Source organism: Erigeron canadensis, chromosome 3 (genome assembly GCF_010389155.1).
Source record: "Erigeron canadensis isolate Cc75 chromosome 3, C_canadensis_v1, whole genome shotgun sequence".
Lineage (NCBI taxonomy): Eukaryota > Viridiplantae > Streptophyta > Magnoliopsida > Asterales > Asteraceae > Erigeron > Erigeron canadensis.
In genome coordinates, this window is record NC_057763.1 from 24,254,253 (window position 1) to 24,277,782 (window position 23,530).

Sequence of the window (23,530 nt, forward strand, 5' to 3'; positions counted from 1 at the left end):
TCTGGCCAATTCAATTTTATGTACATTGTCGCCTTGTCGGTAGCTGAAGGTATCAGCTGCTCCATGTTGAACAAACCTACAGTAGACCTAAGCATCGATTCATCTGAGTTTAGTAGTTTACTAATGTAAATGATGTTATAAATTATATGCAATCTATATACCCCAAAGATGAACATAGCTTGACAAGTCTCCGATGGTGTTGTATTCTGGATCGTAAATCATGAATAGTATGGTCCTACTGCTACTGTACTCTCCTTTTAAAGGCGATTGCCTTTTCTGCCACCTGTTGTAAGTAATTGGTTTAAACAGATGCTCTAGGTTCAGCTAATCGGTCTACAAAGCATCAGGTTCATCGCCAGTTCGTGTTTATTAAACTCCTCTTGTATTAATCTGCACAACGTAACTATCTGCAAGTGTTTATTATTGCCTATGACTGTAAATCAACTCAAACGCCACAATGTGACATACTGACATGTTATTTGAGCTCATATGACATATTTGCGGCATAAACAAGCTACCGACTCTTTCTTTTTCTTATCTTTCTTTTGGAATATCATGATGCATGATGTCATCACAAAAGTACATTGACCTTGTTAACGACATCAATCTTGCGATGATTAACTGCATTGACTTTGTTAACGACACCAACCTTGTGAGTTTTGAACTGCATTGAATTTGTGCACTACGCCAAAATTGTGGTATAACTCGACACAAAACCTGATGCAAAACTCATAAAAACTTGAGTTTAAGGCTCGAACAACTCAGAACTTCAAAACCAGCAAACTGAAATCAAGATCTTAAACTTTTAAAAACCCAAAACATCAATCCCATAGAATTGGAATTGAACTTGATGGAATGCTTCCCTTCTCTTTTTTTCGCTGTTTTCTATCACACATTGTCATGTGTGTTTTGTAACCATAAGACTTTAAAAGTGTGAAATACTATTCCGTATAACTTTAGACATCGTCTTCTTTATTTATAAATCCATGTTAATGTTTTTTGTTGCAATTAAATTGAATAGAGGTATAAAAAGGTATTTAATGAATAATGAATACGTGAAGCCAACATGTGAAAGGGCCGGCACATGGTTGATATAGTTTTTAAAGTCTTCCTTGTTTATATCCCACATCGGTGCCAGAAAAAAAAGAAAGAGTGTTTATAAGGAGCAGGAACAGAAAGAAAGGCACGACCTTACTTGAACAGGATCTGTTCTATAGGCTCGTACCTCTGTATCCTTGATTCCTATCAAGACAGAAACCCATGTCTGGTTGATGAACCACTACCATGTAGTCAGAGCGTGATTAACCGAGCCTCATGGTCTCGGCCATGGCTCAGTAGAGGATCGTTGCCAACCCAGTTAAATGGGCCTTGGCATGGCTACATGGTTGTCTGACAGACAAACCCAACTCTTTTTTGTCACTTGATTTTGATTCAGACATATGTTTAGTGATTCACTGATTCTCATGGTCTCGAACCAACCGTACCTATATCCCAATTCATTGTAGCCCCCTTCAAGCTCAACTGATCACTGAAAGGATATAACAAATGAAAACAAAAGCTTCAACAATACATTTCGAAACCCTTGAGTATCTAGTTTACTCTATCAAGAGGATACCACCTGCCCCATATGGCTGCTTGAGGTCCTAATAAGTTTTCATTTGGATCGATAGAGAATGAGGACTCATCAGAGGAGGACGAAGATTGCATCTCAATACATTAGCTGCTCCCAATCCGTTGTCACTTGTCAGTGCCACTTTAGCCTTTAGTGACTAAATAAAACCCAAGACCCTCTAATGAGAGCTTCCCTCTTAAATAGTAGTACAACGGTTGTAGCAGTGCAATCAGAAAACTAAGCTTATTACTCGAGAGACCAACCATTTGACCCGTGTGTACAGGCTATTTGGAAATTAACGATTATACTAGATACCCGTGAGTCTCTACTGTTAAGGGTAAGATATTGCAAGTGCACATCAATAGGATATTACAGATGGTTAAAATGGGTGGGTCAAATGACTTGGGTAAAGATCGGGTCAAAGATGTTGGGATTGGTTGACCCAAGGGGCTGGTCCCAATCCCACTTGGTTGTACCACTTATGGGTTACGGCTGACTACTTTTGTTCCGTTGGGAATGTTTCGCTCATTTTCTGTTTATCTTTTCATTTCATATTACCCATTTGACCCGTTAAGAATAATATGTACTGTATAAGGAAACATCCCTTTGATTTTATTATATATGATTCCATAAACAGCCTCATAACGCATTAAAGAAACCTATGAAAACATTAAATAGCAGAAAACCAAAACAAAAACTGCCCATTCACATCTTAACAGAAATGTCAGAACAAATATGGCCCATTCAGACACCATAATAGACTTCTAGGATGCTGGTAAAGATACATAGCAGGTAAAGTAATTAAGGGGGAAAAGAAAAAGCTTTCTGCATTCAGACATTTTTATATCATATCTATTGCCATAAACTTGCATATAAGTATTGGGTAGTTGAAGCAAAAAATTTCACAAAACAAATTCAACATATGATCCTAAATCACATTCACATAACATTCACTATCTTTTACACATTCTTCCAATTGCAGTAACAAATTAGACAGATCAACAGCTAGAAAACTGACCAAAACTTCAAAAAAGAAGAGGCGTTATCATTCAAATTCCATTATATATCAAAACACAAATTTGTGCTTGACAAGTCATCTATAGACAAAGGAGTAATCTTCCGAAAGTATTCTCGACTACTTTTGTCTTCAAAAGTGTTGGACTCGAAATTTCCATTCACCTTCAACAGGATCATACGACATAAACTCAGCACCTTGTGCAGCTGCCTTCTTCTTTAGCATCTCTACATATTTATCAATCTTTGGCCCATCCTTGTACTGTGTTCCAGTTTTTTTATCCACGTATTTGATATTGAGAAGCGTTACCTCAGCTGCTTTGTTGAGCCCTTCACCAACCGCAGGTTTCTTGGTCTCATCCATATACACAATCACCTCTCGGTTATTAAACTGAATAAGATTCTCAATATCAAGCTTCCTTACATTTGTGTCGCCTAAGAACTTTATACTACCATAGCCATGGCGTCCGACCACAAAGTCCTTCACACGTGTACAAAATCCAGGCTCGGCCCTTTCTTTTGCTTCCAAGTCTGAAATTTGAGGTTTTGTGTAGTAGTCAGGTAGTTGAAGTTTTGTTGGTACTTCAAGGATTGCTGCAAATAGTTCTTGTTCTGTAGTTGGATCATCTGAGGCCTTGCTGTCTTCTGAAAAATACATAAAGAGCTTATCAGCAACTGAAACATACTAACAAAATCACTGATTATATTACAGTGCATCATAGCCTTAAAACAATTCCTTTTAATATGTAGACTGGTGTAGACAGAAACACAAAAAATAAACATGTGAAAAGGATAGCATACATGTTAAATACAACTTACCTTTCTCATTCTCATACAAACTATCTGAAGACTTTTTTTCTTCACCTATGTTCTTCAACGTGCTAGCCTTTGGAGACGATGAAACCGGACTGATAACCATCTTCCTTGGATTTTCTCTTGGAACCAATACAGCAACGGGTATCTCATTGGTGTCATTAAAAAATGGTATCTGCATAAAAAATAATTAATAAGTAATCGTGTGAAAGGTTTGATGTGAGTAAGAGGGCTTGTTTTCTATAAAAATTTTGGACGGTTCTCACCTTTGGAGTGTGTAGTTTTGGGTCATACTTCCGAATTGGCAACTTGTTTCTAGACAAATGCCTGGTAGTCAGCGCCTGATATCTGACTGCAGCCGGCTTGTCCTTGACCTGCAAAAAGACATTGTTAACCGTTTAAACTAAGTGAAGTTATATAACCTCGGGGGGATAATGGTTGGTTAGGTGATTTAGGGAAAAGGACAAACAGATTCGGGTCAACACGGTGTCAGATCCACTGGATTGGCCAGAACCTCTAGTCGAACACTTTTTGGTTTTTATTAAATAATTAGCATTTCAAAATTACAATAGAAAAACTTACAGTCATGCTGGAAATCCCAATTTGAATTGGTCGAGAATCTTCAAAATACAACTGAGGTTTTGGCGGAAGTATTCCAAATGGACTTGCAGCAGGTGATGGTTGTTCCATGCTAGTAATTCCTGTTTTTTCTCCATTAAGACTTTGAGTTGAAGAAATATCAGGATTAAACAAGGCCTTTGTTTGATAGGAATCTGAACTCGGTCCAGGGATCACAGGTTGAACCGAGACAGAGTTAGCAGCTGCTGTTGTCATGGAAAAAGAAGGTGTGCTTATTGGAGTTGTCAAGAAAGCATTTGAAGAAGATGGTGTGCTAGTTTGAGCTGGAGTCCATGTTGTAAATGACGGAAAAGAACCTGAGGAAGATGAATTAATGGTTTGTGATGTAAAAGGGTTTGTAACAGGATTACGATTTGACAGTGGATTTGAAAGTGAGAAAGAGTTAGCAGCTCCAGTTGTCGTGGAAACAGAAGGTCCACTACTTATAGATGGCCAAGCCGGTGTGTTAGCTTGAGCGGAAGTCCACGCTTTAAATGAAGGAAAAGAACCCGCGGAAGATGAATTAATGGCTTGTGATGTAAAAGGGTTTGTATTGGGGATATTAAATAATGGTGGTTGTGAGGTAGCTTGTGAGGTAGCAGTTGTATTGACTAGCGAATTCAAAGGTTTGTCTACTGGAGTTGACCAGAAAGCATTCCAAGGTGTTGCGGTGGTCTGACCCGGGCTCATTGTTGAAGATGCAGGACTAGCAAAACTCTGAGTGGACAGTGAATTAAAAGATGGAAAGGGATTGGGAGTTGACGAGGCAAGTGAAAAAGATGATCCAGTAGAGGCTGGACTGGTAAAATTTGTTTTAGGAGCAAATGAGCTAAATGAATTTGAAGAAGCAGGAGTAGCATTCGTCAAAAAAGTGTTTGCAGAAGATGAAAAGGTATTTAACTGTGAAGGGAATGAAGTAGATGTGGGGCCAGGATAATTCCAGGGGCTAGTCTGGGCTTGGCTAGGAAACCTGAAGGTGGTAGGCTCTGTGGCGACCGATGGGGTTGGTAGACTAAATGGGTTTGGTTTCACTGGTGTGGTAGAGTTTAGATTGGTTGGTCCAAATGGGTTTGGTTGCGCTGGCATGGTAGAGTTTGAATTGGTTGGTCCAAATGGACCAAATGGGTTTGGTTTCACTGGTGTGGTAGAGTTTAAATTGGTTGGTCCAAATGGGTTTGGTTTCACTGGTGTGGTGGAGTTTGAAGTAGTTGGTACTCCAAATAAGCTCTGTTGCACTGGCGTGGTAGAGTTTGAACTGTTCGCCCAAGGTGAGGTAAAAGAAAATAAATTTGGCGGCGTCGAGTTAAATCCGCCTGAGTTAAATGTTGATCCTGTGGCCATAGATCCTGCAAAACAGAATTAATAACAACAAAAAAACCAAAACCATTGTTAAGTATCAAAAAGATGCATTCAACATCACGCTCTGTAGGATTTGAACCTACGATATTGGGTTTTGAAGACCCAAATTCTGCCAAACTGAATTAAGAGCGATTTTAAACCAGGTGTACATATGATTCATTATTAATAGCCAACTCAATTAGCATCATAGGCTCAACATTCTGTAGACAGAATTATTTTGTAGATCGATGCCAATGACTTGGTAATCAGAACAAGGAGACTCGGGAATTGCAAGGCTGCGGTATGAGTGTATGAGTATGCCAAAATTGTTCAAAATCCCAAGATGGCAATGTAGTGTTTGTCCATATGTCCATAAATCTACTTAAATGCTGTTTTTCACACAAAAAAAAAACTTGCGACAAAAACGGATGAGTAAACTCAAAGGCATATAATATATATCCAATATAAAGTTAAATATATAAGGGTATAAGAAATCATGATTCCTGTAAACAATAACTTAATTGTACTAACCACCAGGAGTTGAAGTCGCGTATGACGGGGTACTAAATGTAAATGATGTTTGGGTATTAGAAAAAGGCGAAGGCGACGACGATGTTTGGGAGCCTGTCCAAGTTGAATTTTGAGAAAATGGAGTCCCAAAAATGCCACTACTTGAATTTCCTGATGAATTTGAGGGACAAATAAAAAGGATGTTGTTAATCGAATTATATATATTCCTAAAAAAATCGGAAAGAAAGAAAATACCTGTAGGTAAAGTAGTCGACGATGGGGTCGTTGAAAGAGTTGCGAATCCAGAAAAACCGGAAAGCGTTTGTGATGAGGACGCTGCAGTTAATTACGAGAACAAAAAATAAAAATCAAGTAAATTCAATTGTGTTAAAAATAAACAACAATTTCGAAAATCATGAAAATAAAGAGAATCGTGAAAAACTTACGTGTAGTAGTTGAGGGAAACATCATTATTTATTTATTGATAAAATACGAATTCGAGTATACGAATACAGAGTTTTTGTATGTTATTGGGGATGGAATCGATTGTAAATAGATTGATGGCTGGGTGAGTTTTTTTGTTAAAGTATATATAGATACAATTCCCGCGTGTATGGACGAGTAGCTTTGATTTTAAGCAGGGCTATATAGCTTACGGTTAAAGCTACAAAATATTTGTTTATTTATTTGTTCCTATATATTTTAAGCTTATATATTTTATTATTTAAATTTAAATCTAAATTGTGTGTTCGTTAAGTTAGCAAGTAAATATTGTATTGTGATTGTAATATTGAAATAAATGTTTATTTTTAAGTAATTTCTCTTTTCTTCATATCAATATACGGGCATAGTGTCCGCGCGTTGCGGCGGTTAAAAGGTGATAACAATATAAAATGGAGGCGGTGGTGAAGATCGAGGGAGGCGGTAAAGAAGGAGGACGGCGGCGGAGGGTGATAGAGGTCGATGAGTGTGTGTAATGATTAGAAAGAATGGAGAAAAAAGGGTATATAAGGGTTTTATGTTTAAGTAGGAGTATTTTGGGGGGAAAAAAAGTGTTGAATTTTAAGAAATCCAATACTCTTTATAAGAGAGTATAGATTGACATCTTTTTCGATTTAAGTAAAGAAATTACCACGCACCATTAGCAGGCAAAAAACCATCAATGACCATTTTATTTTATTATCTTGTTTTTTTTATTTTAATTCTTTTAATAAAAACTTATTTTAGAAAAATAAAAAAAGTTACTAAAGAAAATAAGAAAATGATTTATCCTCCTCACAATAAGCCTATAAATTTTTTTAGATTTGACATATGGATTTCATTAATTATTTTTTCATAATCTAACCCTATAATTTTTTCACATTTCTTCATTTGGACTTTTAGTCTATTATTTAGGATAATCTATTATTTCCCAGATACATGTGTAAATATATGTTTTTTTTGTTTTAAAATTTTTAAAACTTTTTTATGTATTTTTTTATTAAAAAATAATAAAATATAATTAAAAAAATAATGTAAAAATAAAATAATTAAAAAGTACCTTTTTGTTCCTTATTTACTTTAAGTCACTTTCTTCTATCATTTTTTACGTTGGTAGTATGTTGTTATGATCGATTTTTTTTTGGTGTCGTCCACTGCCATTGTTGGCCTGAAAACCTAACTTCTAAGTTCTAACATTGGAGGTTTTCAACTTTGAGACTAATTTTGTGTTTTTCTTAGCTTTTTATTGTCGAAATCGAAGCTGCAAGCTGTTAGGTCAAAAATCGACCAAGTATGAATTGTTCAAAATAGTTGAAGTTCAGTGAAGAAAGCTTGCTCAGGATTCTGAAGACATTCAGAATAAAGCTCACTGAAGCTTCACTTCAGATTCAGAATCAACCAACACTGAAGACGTTCAGACTGAGGTCAAAGACCGAAGACTGAAGAAGAAGATCATCTCAGAAGCAGAGCTCAGAGAAAATCTTACCTGATTGAAGAATCTGAAGAGGCTCAGTGAAAAAGTATTTACAACACTTTTTCACTGATTACGAGAAAAGTCTTTTTGCAGCTTTAACTACCTTTACCCGGTTAATTACTTTATACCTGGGATTGGAAAAGTTTTAGCAAAAGGTTGGGAATAAAGTATGTCAAGTCACATCAAAGAAACTTACATACTTTACCTTAAACAAGCATGTTATGGATTTGTCCTACAAATCCATAAATGCATCCAACCATATTTGTACGACATATTGCAATGTCATCAAGACATGTTTGCCTATAAATATAACACTTCTCACACTTGCTAATTAGCTGGAAACTTTGGCAATTGCAACGTGTGATATTACTCTAAGTATTCTTACGAGTAATTCCTTGTCGCATAGATCATTTGTATTTCTAGGGTTGTTTAGATATTTTCACAAGTGTGATTATCTTTGTTCCGCAACAACTCTTGTATTTTGTTTATAGAAATAAATAAAATACATTGAAAAATACATCTCGACTCATTGCCATAATACTTGAATATAATTAGTATTTATATAGTTTCAAGCACTTGTTCTTTATTGTTCATATCCATATCTGGATCGTGGTTCATAACTAGTCTTTATCTAGATTCGAACCACTTGCCAGTCGGGTTACTTGATATACTTGTGTTTATTGTTAACCTATTTTATATCTTGTTCTCATTGTACATCTTGTGTAGGTGGACTCACACAAGCCGATACTCCCCAACATTCACCTTTATTTCGACGAGATTTTGAACCCCCTGATTTTTCTGACGAGTCTTGTTTTATCCGCTTGGGGGGTTTTCAAATCTATCACTTATGGAGGTTTTTATACCTATCCTTGTTTTGGGTTCTTTTCATCGCCATCAACTTTTTCATGTATTCTAGTAACACCTTTTTGGGGTTTTTAATTATCGTTGTTGCTTATGTGTATTATTATGTGTGTGTGTGTGTCTTTGTGTTTGTGTGTGTGTTGCTATATTATTTAATATTGATGCTAATAAATTGTAGTGATTATTTTAGCAATATCGTTGCCGAAATTTTCTTTCAATTTTAATCTTTTATTCCATTTAAAGCAATACTTTACCGAAAAACTAATAGGTTGCTGGTGATAATGTCATTGAACAAATTATGTTGTCTGTAACGTTGAATTGGCGATGATGATGAAATTTTTTATTTGTTTTTCAATTTTATTTTCAAAAAAACATGGAAAAAAAACACGTTTGAATCATAGTTTCTAAGAATATTTTTTAATAAAACAGAAAACAATGTTTTACATTTTCCAATGAATAACTTGTATTGTAAACAAGAGTATAGAGAGAAGAGATTATCCTATTGCTTTATGAGATTAGGGTTATAACCCTTTATATAATGTACATAAACTTTATATAATGTACATAAACTTAGAGAATAAACTAGAGGCAAAATAGTCACTACATCATATATATTTGTATACATAACAAGAACATTTTTTCTTATTTTTCAATTTCTGCTCCTCCTCCTCCCCACTATCTATAACATGTTTATAATTTTTTTAATTGAAACGAATTTCAAAAATTCTATTCATTTTTTAAAAACCAAAACCCTTTTTATTTTCTAAAAAATTAAAAATAAAAATTCTGAACACGTTTTTAACGGCCTAAGAATTTTCTCCAATAAAAGACCAAACCAAACATAACATAACCTAATTTGAAAGGGCGTGATAAAATGGCGGCAGGAGCAGCAACAGAAATAAGTTTGGGGATATTAATAGATGTTGTTGATGAAGATTGGATGAAAGACACTCTCCCTACAGATGGTTTCCTCCTCCTTCTCTATAAATATATATTCATACCTTTTTTTAGAAATAGATAATAATATGCTTTTAAACATTTGATTTTGGTTATGCTGGAACATATTATGTACAGATCTTGAAATAAACGTTGCGCTTCTTCCTCGAAATGACGATGCCGAAGATCCCAGTAAGTATTTTATTTCCACAAGTCTTTTGTATATTTTCTATTTAATCAAACTTAGGATGCTTCGAGTTCAACTTTCAAATATGTTATTGTATCTAATCAGTTGTACTTTTGCTAGCATGTCGTCCATATAAGTTGTCACATCAACTAAAGACTAATGGATACTTACAACACCATATCACACATACAATAAAAACACTTAAAGTTAGATTACTTTAAAACTAAAGATTGTCCATGGATATACTTCGCCATTGAAGCTTGTCCAAAACTAAAGATTTTTTGATTTATGTCCTTACCTAAGGGCATGCCCTTCACTTGTCCAAAGTTAATATATAAGGATATGTAAGGATTTTTTGGTGATGATGTGGAAAATGTAAGGATATGTAAGGATGTTTGTATGGTTGGAGGTAAAATTATAGGATTTGTAAGGATACGATGTGGCAGCCTTAGCATAGAAGATAGCCTTGGGGCGCGTTTGGTTGTGGAAAAAGTTTTCTATTTTGTTATTTTAAGTTTTTCTAGAAAATGAAAGGGGTTTCCTTATCTAGAATACAACTGAAACTTTTGAAAATGAGTTCTAACTAGAAAATGCGATTTTCATTTTCCATTTTAGAAAATTAGAAAACATGTTAGAGATGTGAGGGGAGGGGGAGGGGAGAGATGGAAAATAATATGGAAACAATAAAAAGAATGTTTTCAAGTTTTCCATTAAAAAGTGAAAAACATTGATTTCTGTTTTCTTGGAAAATTTTCTTAGAAACTATCATTAGAATGCATTATCTGTTTTCCATGTTTTCTTGGAAACCAAAACTGGAAAACATGAGGTGTTTTGCTAACCAAAATATCATGTCTTTGTTTTTTGCTCCGAAATATCATGTCTTGATCTCAATTTGGTTATTAGTATTTTTTTTAGAACGGCAATTCGATTATTAGTATTATTTGTTATTATATCTATAGTGATTGAACTAAGGTGTTTTTATTGGCAAATATTTGTTGACAAATGATTAGTCTAGGCTCATGGAAAATTAATACGATAGTTGTGTTTGGTATACATCCTAAAAGATTTATATGGTCATCAACGTTTCCAAATTTGCATTCTGGTTGATTGGTCGTAAAAATCGTATTTACCTATTTCAATTATAGTTCCAGCATCCTTATTAACGCATTTCATGTTTTTTGTTGCACCATGATATTCAATGATTGCGGATTTTTTACTGTCTTCCCCCAACTTGTACTGTTGAAACACGTCGGTTGCTATATGTGTCAATAAATTAATATGGATTTGGACAGTTTTACAAAACTCACTTAACCAGTACAAAATAATTTAGAGCATCTGCCTAAGACTGTGGTCTTGCTTCCTTTGCATATAAAAAAGAAGAAAATGATTCTTTTTTATTGATGTGCTATGTGGGTCGTCCGAACGGCTAAAAATTCATTTAGTATCATTTCATATTAGTTTTAAAATATAATTATACAATGTAGGAAAATGTTCTACTAAACTGGCTTTAATACCCAGTCAACCTCCAAAGTTTAACCAAGGGAGTCGAGTCTCTTAATAGGCTACCGTTAGTAATAAAATCCATAACAGTTGTTAACATTAGCTTATGTTCCAGGCTTACGTTCTGCTTAACAGTGGTCGGTAACAGATGGTTTACATCTTGACTTGCTTTTCATTATGCTCAGATGCGCCATTATACAAATATCTATCTTTAGGTCCCTGTTCGTCGAAACATACAACCTTTAATATATTGTGTTTTATGAGTTCATACAATACTGATCTTCCACACGCCTTTGTCTCCCAGCATACATGTTTTAACAAAAGGAAGCATACATTTTGTAAATCGAAGATCTTTTGCTTTGTGAGGGCTTGGGGAGATCTTTGTATGTGAATGTGTGATAATGATCACCATTTTACAAGAGGCTATTGGGACACAAACTTTATCAAGATACATATATTGGCCTATTGAAGCCTTTATTTGTTTATTTTGAATGATAGTTAGAATTAGTATATACGTGTCATGTTTTGTATTTATATACAAATTGCCTTACCAAGGTTAATAATTGCACAACCTGTTTTGCATGTACAATGTAAAACTTGTTACTTGGTAAACAAAGAGGTAACTGGGCAAACCCCTCCCTGGGTGCTCACATGGCCTGCAGAATGTAAATTTGTGTCCTTGATTTCCATGTATGTTTCCAAAAACAAATACTGGAAAGTTTTTGATGATCTATGATAGAAGCAGGTGAAATTTTCCTGTCCTAAACTGCTTGGATGGGTCCCATTATTTAACTTGTAGCATCCTCCTAGAAGTGTCATGCTATACATAGTTGAAAAAAAAGAGTTACTTAGCAATTGTGCCGAAAGCTACTAGTCGATTAAACTGTGAGTTGTATCTTCGGAGTATAGTTATCTGTTTCTGCTCTATATGTAATGATGCTCACTCATAACGTTTTGACTTACTGATCTTCTATGATGGGATTATGCAAGCAGCTGACCTTCCTTTTTGCTGAGATATCTGGGAGACACGAGTCCCTTTTCTTATTGTCTATCTTGTTGCTTACACTCAGCATGTTGTTATCAGACCATGAGGCAGCTCTAGTGGATGGAGGTGACACTTGGCATGATCTTGCACTGGGAACAACACAGTAGAGGAGATATATATCGTGCAGCAGTCTGATTGCACTTCTAATGTAAAATGTTACTATGAGTATTTCTTTCCGTTTTCATCTGTAGTAAAGATTGTTTGCAGTTGAACATGATAACAAGTTTTAATGTTCTGCAACGCCATTTCAGGATCAGGGATTGTACTATCATCAGTACTAATAAAGAAAATATGTTGATGTATAATTTTTTAGTTTTTACCCTTAATATTATTACCTGCATTGTAGAAGTCTATTATGGTGTCTGAATGGGCCACTTGTGTTTTAGCATTTCAGCTCAGATGTGAATGGGCTGCTTTTGTTTTGGTGTTCTGCAAATTAATACACTACTTTCACTTTTTTTTTTTTTATTTGGTTTACGCGCCTGGTAGGGAATTGTATATTGTATATAGTACTAAAACAAGAGCCAATCCAACACAACTGCAAACATGGGATGAAAGATCATAAAATGAATTAAAGCGTTGCTATTAGCAAATCTAAAACTTCATTTTCACTTTCCAAACATATCCTCTATAACACCTTGAAAAACCAGCCCTCTTTTATCCTTCAAAACCTCTCTTACACCCGTCAACATCAAAATCGAGCTCCTTCACCATGATAATCAATTCCTTCCCTTCATCCACCTTCCCACATTTCACAATCCCTTCAAAAACCGCGACACCAGTCTTGGCATGCGGCCTATTCCCATACCGAAAATGCCTCTTCTTCTTCTTCTTCTTCTTCTTCGAGCACCGATAGGCCAGAACACTCTTCGAGGTCAAGAACTTAAATCACCCAGCTGGTGAACCCTATATAATTAGAAAGGTAGGTTATCATCCTTATCACTTCCATTCCAGCCGCTATATTATTCTAAACTTTTTGATTTATAAATTAGAATTAGATCTAGTCTGATTATCATAACATCAAATCTTGCAGCATCGTTCTCTTTGAGTGAGTTCATTTCTGTTTATTTTTTGTTATTTCACTTAGTAATAAACATTCATTCATATGTGCAGATATACTAGTAATAAGTATTACTGTAATATGTGTTTATTTTTAATTTCTGGTCTAAGTTATGTTTAAATGATATAATATATACCAAACTAGAAACTTTAACTTGGCATTTCACATTTAATGTAAAGTTTTATCATCCCTCATTGTATTTGGTTCATTCTCTTACCAATGTTCATTTTAAAATTTTTATTGCAGATTTAAATTGATGACCAAGAGTATGTGCTTTGCAATGGGTGGTGGTGACAATTTGTCATCATCGTTTTCAGTGCAACTTTCTTGTGGTACTATCTTAGATTGTGGTGTTATATCGAAGATACACATATGTATTTCATGTGGTTTATACTACTTTCATAATAACTTAATTACTCATTGGCCTGGGCTTTCTAACTAGATAGGAGATTTGAGAAGGTGTCTAATGGATTTGGGAAGGTGTACAAACGTAAAACCTAACCAATATTATAAACCAAAATCGTTGAAATGTTAGATTACTTGGCCTACAAGGAGTATTCTCATTATTAAGGATTTGAAAATGAGATATTTTCTTAATACACGTCCTATTGTTGTTTGATATGGAAAACCTTTAAAGCAAACTAATACTAAAAAACCAAGTAGTTAAGATTGGAAAAAAGGATATGGAAAAGTTTATAAGGATATTTAATTGGCTAGAATATGTATTTGAAAATGTATTACAATAGTATTTGCATTAAACGGGTATTTTAGGGTGATGTAACAACTATTTTATGGTTGAGACTACCTTCATACCATGTCAATGCTATGCGAAGAGCTCGAGTTTTGGAGAAGAGTCGAGCAGTTAAAGGTGCGTTTAGTTTAAGAAAACTCCATTGTTTTCCATTTTCATTTTCCAAAAAAACATGGGAAACAAAAAACGCATTCAAATTATAATTTTTTAGAAAAGTTTTCCTAGAAAATGAAAATTCCCTTTTCCAACTTTTGGACTAAAATTAGAAAACTGTTTTTTTCAGTTTTTGTTTTCACTTTTCTATTATCTAAACCTTTTATAAACCTAAAATTAGAAAACAAGTGAATTTGAACATGTTTTCTAGTTTTCTAAAATGGAAAAATGAAAACTTCATCTTTTATTTTGAACGCGTTTTCAAAATTTTCAAGGATTTTTTAGAAATGAAAAACTTTTTCATTTTCTAGAAAACTAGAAATGGAAAACTTAAAAACATTTCCTCTAACTAAACGCGCCCTAAGATTTTGCAATTTGGGTTGTTAAAATAAGCTTTGCAAATCATTGAAATTGTATTTTTCATCTCTTTTTTTTATATATAAAATTGTACATGCTAAAGGGAAGATTCACAAGTATTGCAGATTTATATCATTATATGTGTGTTTAGATTTCATTTTGTTGTTTACGTTTTTGTTTGTACCTAGATGAATCTCTTCAGTTTGGCACTTCTTTAAAAAGATAATGATAGTTTGTTTGGTTGATTCTAGTTTACGTGAAAACAAACTATTTCCATATATTTAAGTGGATTTCGAAATTGGTTCTTTTCTCTTGCCTCTCATAGAGGCCATATTATTTTAGTATGATATGTCTTTATTATTTTGATGTTTTAAGGTTTAATTTTCGTTTGTTACAAATTCTTCTTTTTCAAGTTTTAGTTAGTGAATAATTTAAGTAAGAGTAGCAGTGGTAATAAGTAAATAATGAAAAAATCTATGTACTCTCACTTTGGAGTAGTTGAAAACACAATTACATTCAATGAAGTTGTATATTATGATTGTACTAGAAAGGTGTAAAAACTAAAAAGGTTGGATATTTCGGGTCTGTCTACAATTTTCACCTGTACACACATTTCTCATTTGACCTTATCCAACCCGTCTGACCTGCCTTCAATTTAACCCTCTCTAATAACCAATTGATGTGACCGAAGGGTGTCAAATGTAACCATTAACATTCAGTAACCTGAACGTTTGGGTCAAATGGTTGCTAGCATGAGCAATAACTCGAGTTTCTCATGCTGCTACTACAACTTTAGTAGCTACCATTTAAGAGGGAAACTCATCAGCGGGGCTTGGGTATATTGTATCTAGCCTTGGGTATATTGTATCCATGACTAGTGGTGCTAGTAATATTGAGATGTATTAGCAGGGTTTTCTGAAAGTTGAATGGTCCTCTAAAAATTGCACTAGATACTTGGTGATGCGGAATATATTGCTGAAGTATGTTTGGCTATATTTTCCAGGAATGGCATTAGTAGCCTATTAGGATTACTTATTCTGATAAGCATGATGGTTTTGGAATGTTCAAGATTGAAATAGCATGAGGTGATTTAAGTTGATGTCCTGTTCCACTTTTGGAAATGCTTCAGGCTATTGTCTTGGACAATCTGGGCAAGTTTTTGCGTCTAGCTCAAGTGTGGTCACATTCTTGTTTTTAGTATGACTTGTGATACCAAAGAGCCATCTTTGTTGAGTGTGGTCCCACATAATTTGTATCGCTAACTTCCCAGAATCTGAACAAAATTTGACAGAATCTAAACAAAATTTTATAGACCAAGCTCCATAGACAAAACAAAAGAAGAGATTATTAACTGGAGTGGCAACGATCCTCTACTAAGCCATGGTGAAGACCAAATCACATCAGAAACAAAAGATGGGGAAATTCCCGGCAAAAGATTGATGTTTTGGTGATTCGGTTAATTAGAGGTCATGCCTTTCTTTCTGTTTCTGCTCCTTATAAACTCCTTTTTTTTGTTCTGGCACTGATGTGGGACAAAAAGACGGAAGCCTTATAACTATACCAGACATGTGCCCTTTTAGATATTGGCTTATGGAAACAGGAGAACAATATGTTATGCACTCGAAAAGATCTATGTTGGATATCTGATAATGCAAATTTTATGTCTTAAATGACTTTGTACTTCTAAAATTATTTTAGTGGCATTTCTTATTGTTATTTCGTATTGCGTTAGCAAGGTCGGCCACGGCTATTAAGGGCTTAAGGCATATATGAGATTCTTACAATGCCATGAAATACTTAAGTACCCACTCCTAAGCCCCATTGGTTCGACAGCCCTCCTATATGTTGATGCTGCTTGCTGCCTATATATGTATCTGGAAACGAACAATTGCGTTTTCTTTCATCTATGATTAAGAGTTTAAGACGATGTTTTTCTGCTTTAAACTGGTTATATGGACCCTATCTCTAACATATGGTGACATCTTCCTAAATTGATGCTTTTACAAATTTGCAGATGTAAGCTACTAGTGGACGAAAACTGTGAATTGTATCTGCCGAGTATGTTTTTAAGTTACATTTTGAATAAATCCCATAACAGTGACTCGTTGATCTTCTATTGATAGAGTTATGCAAGCAGCTTACATTCCTTTTTGCTAGGATATCTTTTATAATGCGAGATACATGCATATTTTCTTTTGTTATTGTTTCCTATGCATGTTTCTTACTATGAGCATGTACTTTCGATCGTTGCACACTTTTAAAGTATATTTTTTTAAAACACACATCTATTGGGTGTCCAAGCACTGGTCGATCATCCAACTTGCTAGAGAAAACAAAGGAAAATGAAGAAGGGAAGCATTCCATCAAGATTGAATCAAAATACTGAGATTAATGCAAACAAAGGTTGCAATGAGGCGTCTCTTTGAATCGCCATGGATGGCTATCTGGCACAGCTGGGATAAGTATACGCTTGGTGAATGGTGATATTGTTGGTATAGCTAAAAAAAACATCCCTTTCTCAATCAGACCATGATAAAGTGCAGATTAGCACGTGAGAAGTTCAAAATTATGTTGAGGTGACCCTGATGCTTTATAGAACAATGAGAGGATCTCAAAGCAGTTGTTTAAAGTACGAGTCATGGACTAATGGCTGTGGATCTTAAAGCATGTTTTGGGCAACAGAGATGGAGATGCACTTAACACGGCGATCAAGTATTTTTACTAAACTTGCAGAGGATCATAAGTTTATAACGTTTGTTGTTTGATGGTCCAAATTAATACAACACTATCATGAGACCTCAGTCAAGTGTATCTGAGATGGATCTCGGTAAATTGCATCTTCTATGTGTACAAGAGAGAATTTGATAATCTCTACATATATGCATTGCATCATTTGCTTGAATGATATACTACAGATATGTCAGGACAAGGTGTTCGAAGATTAATATGGTAACATACCCATTAATCTATAGAAATGAAAAGTATCAACAACTCTTGATATGGCCGCCTTCGTCAAGTTACAAATCCTAACAATGGACTATTACATGCAAAAATATAGGAGGATTGGGACCTGCGGTGATTGTAAAGTTTGAGTAAAATCAACTATTACCATATGACTTATAAGTCGTGATCAGGAAATTATCGGCGTAGAAGGGCGTCAGGAAACGAGAACTGAAAGAGATACAGTGCCGGGGTGGAAAAAAATATCAACCTCGAAAACTTTATGTGAGCCATTTGCGAGACATGCTCTCCAAGATGGACTTAGATGTGTTTATGATGCCCACCGCTTGTTACAAGACGCGATTTATTATGCGGATATGTGACAAAGAGAGATTAGACGAGACAGTAAAGTGTGTAATGTGACGATAAAAGTTTTGCCGTCTATAATTGTTATCTTCTTTTTATAGCCCATCTCATCTCATAAATATCCTTTTAGTTTTTTTTTTTGGGTTAGTTTCGATTCATACGAGTTGGAGACGATTTTAACCATTAATTGTTAGACCTCCAACCCATTTTTCATGAAAAATAACTTAGATGAGAAACCCGAACTCGAGACCTAAAAGAAAAATTAACCTTAAAGGCCTACATAGTATATTTAAAAGATACCTCAATCAATTGAGTTATTAGTCAATGGTTGAATACCCTTTTAATTACCATAAGTTACCAACGATTGAAACAAACCATATGCATAAAATTATAAGTCAGATTTTAGAAAACTATGTCCCAACTCCCAAGTACTCACTAAACATATACAAAATCTAAAATTAATTAGGCATCAAACTTAAAGTTGCCTTTTGGAAGAAAATAAAAAAAAAGTGTAAGATGGGCTTAACCTTCTAGACCAGAATACATTTTAGCCCAAATCACCCAGCTGGTTAACCCTATATAATTAGAAAGGTAGGTTATCATCCTTATCACTTCCAGGCTTCCAGCCGCTATATTATTCTAAACTTTTTGATTTATAAAATAGTATATCTAAACTGATTATCATAACATCAAATCCTGATTCCTGCATCATCCTTCTCTTTGAGTGAGTTTTATTTCTGTTTATTTTTTGTTATTTCACTTTGTAATAAACATTTATTCATATATGTACATATAAACTAGTAATAAATATTACTGTAATATGTGTTTACTTTTTTAATTTCCGGCCTAAGTGATGTTTAAATGATGTAATATATACCAAACTAGAAACTTTAACTTGGCTTTTCACATTTAAAGTAAACTTTCATCATCCCTCGTTGTATTTGGTTCATGCTCTTACTGATGTTCATTTTAAAATTTTTATTGCAGATCTAAATTGATGACCAAGAGTACGTGCTTTGCAATGGGTGATAGTGACAATCTGTCATCATCGTTTTCAGTGCAGCTTGGTGGTACTTGTTGTCCCGAGTCGGTAACAATATCATCATATGGCAGACCAACATCTAGAATGGTCTTTGACGGTGGTACTATCTTAAATTGTGGTGTGGTGTTATATCGAAGATACACATATGTGTTTCATGTGGTTTATACTACTTTCATAATAACTTAAATAATCTTTAAGCAAGGTTTGGTCGGTCAAACATGTTGGATGGTGGTTTTGGGAAGATGTATAATAGATTTGGGAAGGTGTACAAATGTAAAACCTAACCAATATTACAAACCAAAACCTTTGAACCGTTAGACTTCTTTAGCTAGCAAGGAGCCTACTTATTTTCAAACATTTAAAGATGAAATATCTCTTTAATATATGCCCCATTGTTGTTTGACCTAGAAAACCTTACAAACCAATTAATTTCAAAAAACCGGGTAGTTAAGATTGGAAAAAGAGGATTTGGAAAAGTTTATAAGGATATTTGATCGAGTAGATTATAGATTTGAAAATGTATTACAACAATGATATTTGCGTTAAACGGATATTTTAGGGTGATGCAACGATTATTTTATGGTTTAGACTACCTTCATACTATGTCAATGCTCTATGAAAAATCTGATGTGAAGAGCTCGAGTTTTGGATAAGAGTCGAGCAGTTAAGATTTTGCATTTTGGGTTGTCCGAAATAAGCTTTAAATCATTGAAATGGTATTGTACTATTGTTCATCTCTTTTTATATACACATTGTACTTGCTAAAAGGAAGATTCACAAGTATTGCAGATTTGTATGTGTGTTTAGATCTCATTTTGTTGTTTAGGTTTTTGTTTGTACCTAATGGATCTCTTTTGTTTGACACTTCTTTAAAAAGATAATTGTAGTTTGTTTGGTTGATTCAAGTTTCCGGGAGAACAAATTATTGTCATATATTTAAGTGAATTTGGAAATTGGCTTTTCTCTCTTGCCTGTCATGAAGGAGGCCATATAATTTATCATGATACGTCTTTATTTTGATGTTATAAGGTTTAATTTTCGTTTGTTTCAAATTCCTCATTTCCATGTTCAAATGTGGTGAATAATTTAAATAAGAGTGGCAATGCCATAAGTAAAGAAAAAAAATTATGTATTATCAATTTGTAGTTGAAAACACAATTACATTCAATGAAGTTGTATATCAGTTTAAGTTTGTTAAGGTGGTAGATTGTTGGACTTCACAATAAAAAGAAGTGATTACAATAAAATTGTCCAATTTTTTATGTTCATTTTCTTTTAGTATAAGATGTTCACCGTTGAACATGATAACAAGTTTTAATGTTGTGTAACACCATTTCAGGGATAGTATAATCAGTTCTGATAGAGAAAACATGTCAATGTAGAAATTTTTTAGTTTTTACCCTAAATGTTTTTACCTGCATTGCAGAAGTCTATTATGGTGTCTGAATGGCCCACTTATGTTTTAGCATTTCTGCTCAGATGTGAATGAGCCGTTTTTGTTTAATACTTGCATAGGTTTCTTCCGTTGGTTTATGAGTCTTTTTATGGATCGTATATCACTGGTCAAATGGGTAAAATAAAAAGCATTCAAATATTATTCTGTAAGTTGCACAACTAATCTGACCCGTCTGACCTACCATTTAATGTAACTATCTCTGATTTCCATTTGATGTGACAATTAACATTCAGTAACCTGAACATTTGGGTCAAATAGTTGCTATCCTGAGCAATAACTCGAGTTTCTCATGCTACTACTATAAGTTTAGTAAATACTGTACTATTTAAGAGTGGAACTCATTAGAGGGTATTGTATCTATGACAAGTGGTGCTGAATGCACTGGGTGCTAATAATATTGAGATGTACTAGCAGTGTTTTCGTTTTCTGAAAGTTATTAGGATCTTAACAGATGTTTTGGGGCAGCATCGAGTGGTCCTTCAAAAAAATGCACTATACATTTGGTGGATGCGGAATATATTGCTACAGGGTTCTTTTTTTATGTTTTCTTCCTTTTTTGTTAAATTTGAAGTATGTTTGGCTATATCGACTAGTTAAACCTTGAAGTTGCTACTTCCCATATGGTTGGTTTTCCAGGAATGGCATTAGTGGGATTACGACTTCTGATAAGCGTGATGGCTTTGGAAATGTTGAAGATTGAGATAGCTTGAAGTGTTTTTAGTTGATATCCTGTTCCATTGTTGGAAATGGCCCGTGTGTTTTGTATAATCATAAATTTGTCCATGTTCCCATGCTTCGGGCTATTGTCTTGCACAACCCAGGCTAGTTTTTGCGTCTGGGTTAGGTGTGATCACATTCTTGTTTTAATATGACTGTTGATAGCAAAGAGCTATCTTTGTTGAGTGTGGTTCCACATAATTTGTATGTCTAACTTCCTAGAAACCGATGACAAGATATATATTTTTAACCCTTTTGAACAAAGTTGAGAGACAATCTAAACAATGTTTGACGGACCAAAACTTGATAGAAAAAAAAAGGAGATTTTTTGTGAGACAACCATGTAGTCATGCCAAGACCCATTAAATGAAGTGGCAACGATCCTCTATTGAGCCATGGTCAATGTGGCTACATGGTCGTGATTCATCAACCAAACATGGGTTTTTGTCTTGATAGAAATCAAGGATATAGAGGTACGAGCCTATAGAACAAATTCTGTTCAAGTAAGGTCGCGCCTTTCTCCCTATTTCTGCTCCTTATAAACACCCTCTTTTTTATATATGTTACGGATGTAGATGTAATGAAGGAGACTTAAAATTATACCAACCATGTACCCTTTCAGATGTTGGCTTATGGAAACGATATAACAATATGTCATGCACTCAAAAAGATCTGTGGCAAATCTGATCATACAATTTTTATGTCTTAAAAGACTTTGTGGTACTAAAATTATTGAAGTGGCATTTCTTATTGTTATTTCATATTGCGTTAGCAAGGTCGGCCACGGCCATTAAGGCATATATGAGACTGTTACAATGCCATGACATACTTAATTACCCATCCCTAAGCCCCATTGGTCCGACGGCCCTCATATGTGTTGATACTGCCCATATACGTATTTGGAAACGAACAATTAAGGTTTCTATTATCTATAGTTAAGACGATGTTTTTCTGCCTTAAACTAGTTAGATGGACGGATGGACCCTATCTGTCACATATGGTGACATCTTCCTAGAAGTTATGTTTTTTACAAGTTTGCTGATGTAAGCTACTAGTTGATGAAAACTGTGAGCATCTGCAGAATATGATTGTCTGTTTCTGTTACATTTCCAATGAATCTCCTAACAGTGACTCATTGATCTTCTATTGATAGAGTTATGCAAGCAGTTTACCTTCCTTTTTGCTAGGATATCTTTTGTTATTGTTTCCTACGTTTGTTGCTTACAATGAGCATGTTGCTATCAGAACATGACGCAGCACCGGTGGATTTAGGAGATACTTGGCACGATCTTGCATTGGGAATAACACAGTAGAGGAGTGAGAGATCTTAGAGCTGTCTGATTGCACTTATAGTGTTTCACAAATGTAACAATTTAACTGGGTTGGCAACGATCCTCCATGTAACATCCGTCTATTTTTTTTTATTGTCAACTAACTTGTTTCGTAGTAGAACTTGTATTAGTCAATCGCTCTTAATGTATCGACTCAGAATGTAGTGAAAGCTCGTGTAGAACATCAAATTTGGGTTAGTAATGTACAATCTTGGTTTTAAAATGATATGTGACATTATAAGTTTATAAAAATGCCAAATATATTAACGATCTAATCCTATTTTAAAATGATCTATTAATGAATCATTGAGACATTTGTTATTATGAAAAAAAAATTATATATGTATACCTGTCAAGTTAAGTAATCAAGATGGATATTTCGGTTATATGGATATTATATGGGTCGAAGTTTTTAGAATGTTTAATACTAAAGATCACAAGTTTTTGTATATGTTGAGGACCTGTCTTACAAGCAGGAGGTTTTGGATTCAAAACTTGAAAGTACATAGTAAGTCTTTCTATGAAGGCTTGGCTTGGGTATACTCTGGTTCAAGTCTGAGAGGTCAGAGTTTACTCCTATTGATCGCCGTGCCTTCGAGCGCATTAGTAGAGGGTTTTCCCCCATTGGGTATTTAAAGTAGTCATTTCTACTTTAAGGGAGCTCTCTAACGCGGACCCGGTTAAGAAAATGTATGTTAGACCTCCCGCTATTAAATCGCGACATGAAGTTCTTAAGCGAAATTCACCTTTAATAAAAATAATTGCAAGACTAATGAAACATGGTACATTTTAACACTCATTAGGACACCTGTAATAACACTAAAATGTCACGACTTTTATCACTAATCGTTATCATCTTAAACAAATAAATGTGAAAATTTAATTTCATTTTAATATTCTCAAAACACGCCTTCCATCACATTTACCTATATACTAAAAACCAACATGTTTTTTATAACCATTAATGCA

General features: G+C 34.5%; 1 protein-coding gene, 3 long non-coding RNA genes, 1 other non-coding gene and 1 pseudogene across 6 annotated transcripts; 4 read left to right on the forward strand and 2 right to left on the reverse strand.

Annotated features, from left to right (window-relative positions):
• The first annotated feature begins 1,185 nt into the window (after positions 1-1,185).
• On the forward strand, positions 1,186-1,399 carry LOC122594699. Its single transcript, XR_006323074.1, has one exon. It is a non-coding gene; the product is annotated as a small nucleolar RNA U3 (small nucleolar RNA).
• Positions 1,400-2,512: 1,113 nt separating this feature from the next.
• LOC122593255 (nuclear pore complex protein NUP98A-like) lies at positions 2,513-6,469 on the reverse strand. Its single transcript, XM_043765640.1, has 6 exons — positions 6,352-6,469; positions 6,161-6,241; positions 4,022-6,076; positions 3,706-3,813; positions 3,446-3,614; positions 2,513-3,271 (listed from the first exon to the last, which is right to left on the reverse strand). Exons 3-6 carry the CDS (start codon positions 5,396-5,398, stop codon positions 2,760-2,762), a joined length of 2,166 nt encoding a protein of 721 aa, XP_043621575.1. The 5' UTR covers positions 5,399-6,076; positions 6,161-6,241; positions 6,352-6,469; the 3' UTR covers positions 2,513-2,759.
• Positions 6,470-13,218: 6,749 nt separating this feature from the next.
• Positions 13,219-16,216, forward strand: LOC122593724. Of its 2 annotated transcripts, none has more exons than XR_006322857.1 (3): positions 13,219-13,310; positions 13,695-13,780; positions 16,022-16,216. It is a non-coding gene; the product is annotated as an uncharacterized LOC122593724 (long non-coding RNA). The 2 variants fall into 2 exon arrangements; XR_006322858.1 differs by lacking the exon at positions 13,219-13,310 and adding an exon at positions 13,379-13,436.
• Positions 16,217-18,637: 2,421 nt separating this feature from the next.
• Positions 18,638-19,962, forward strand: LOC122594424. The gene is made up of 2 exons (XR_006322996.1): positions 18,638-18,739; positions 19,003-19,962. It is a non-coding gene; the product is annotated as an uncharacterized LOC122594424 (long non-coding RNA).
• A 1,593-nt stretch (positions 19,963-21,555) lies between these two features.
• On the reverse strand, positions 21,556-21,743 carry LOC122594702 (annotated as a pseudogene).
• Positions 21,616-22,750, forward strand: LOC122594422. Its single transcript, XR_006322995.1, has 2 exons — positions 21,616-21,703; positions 22,476-22,750. It is a non-coding gene; the product is annotated as an uncharacterized LOC122594422 (long non-coding RNA).
• The last annotated feature ends 780 nt before the right edge of the window (positions 22,751-23,530 follow it).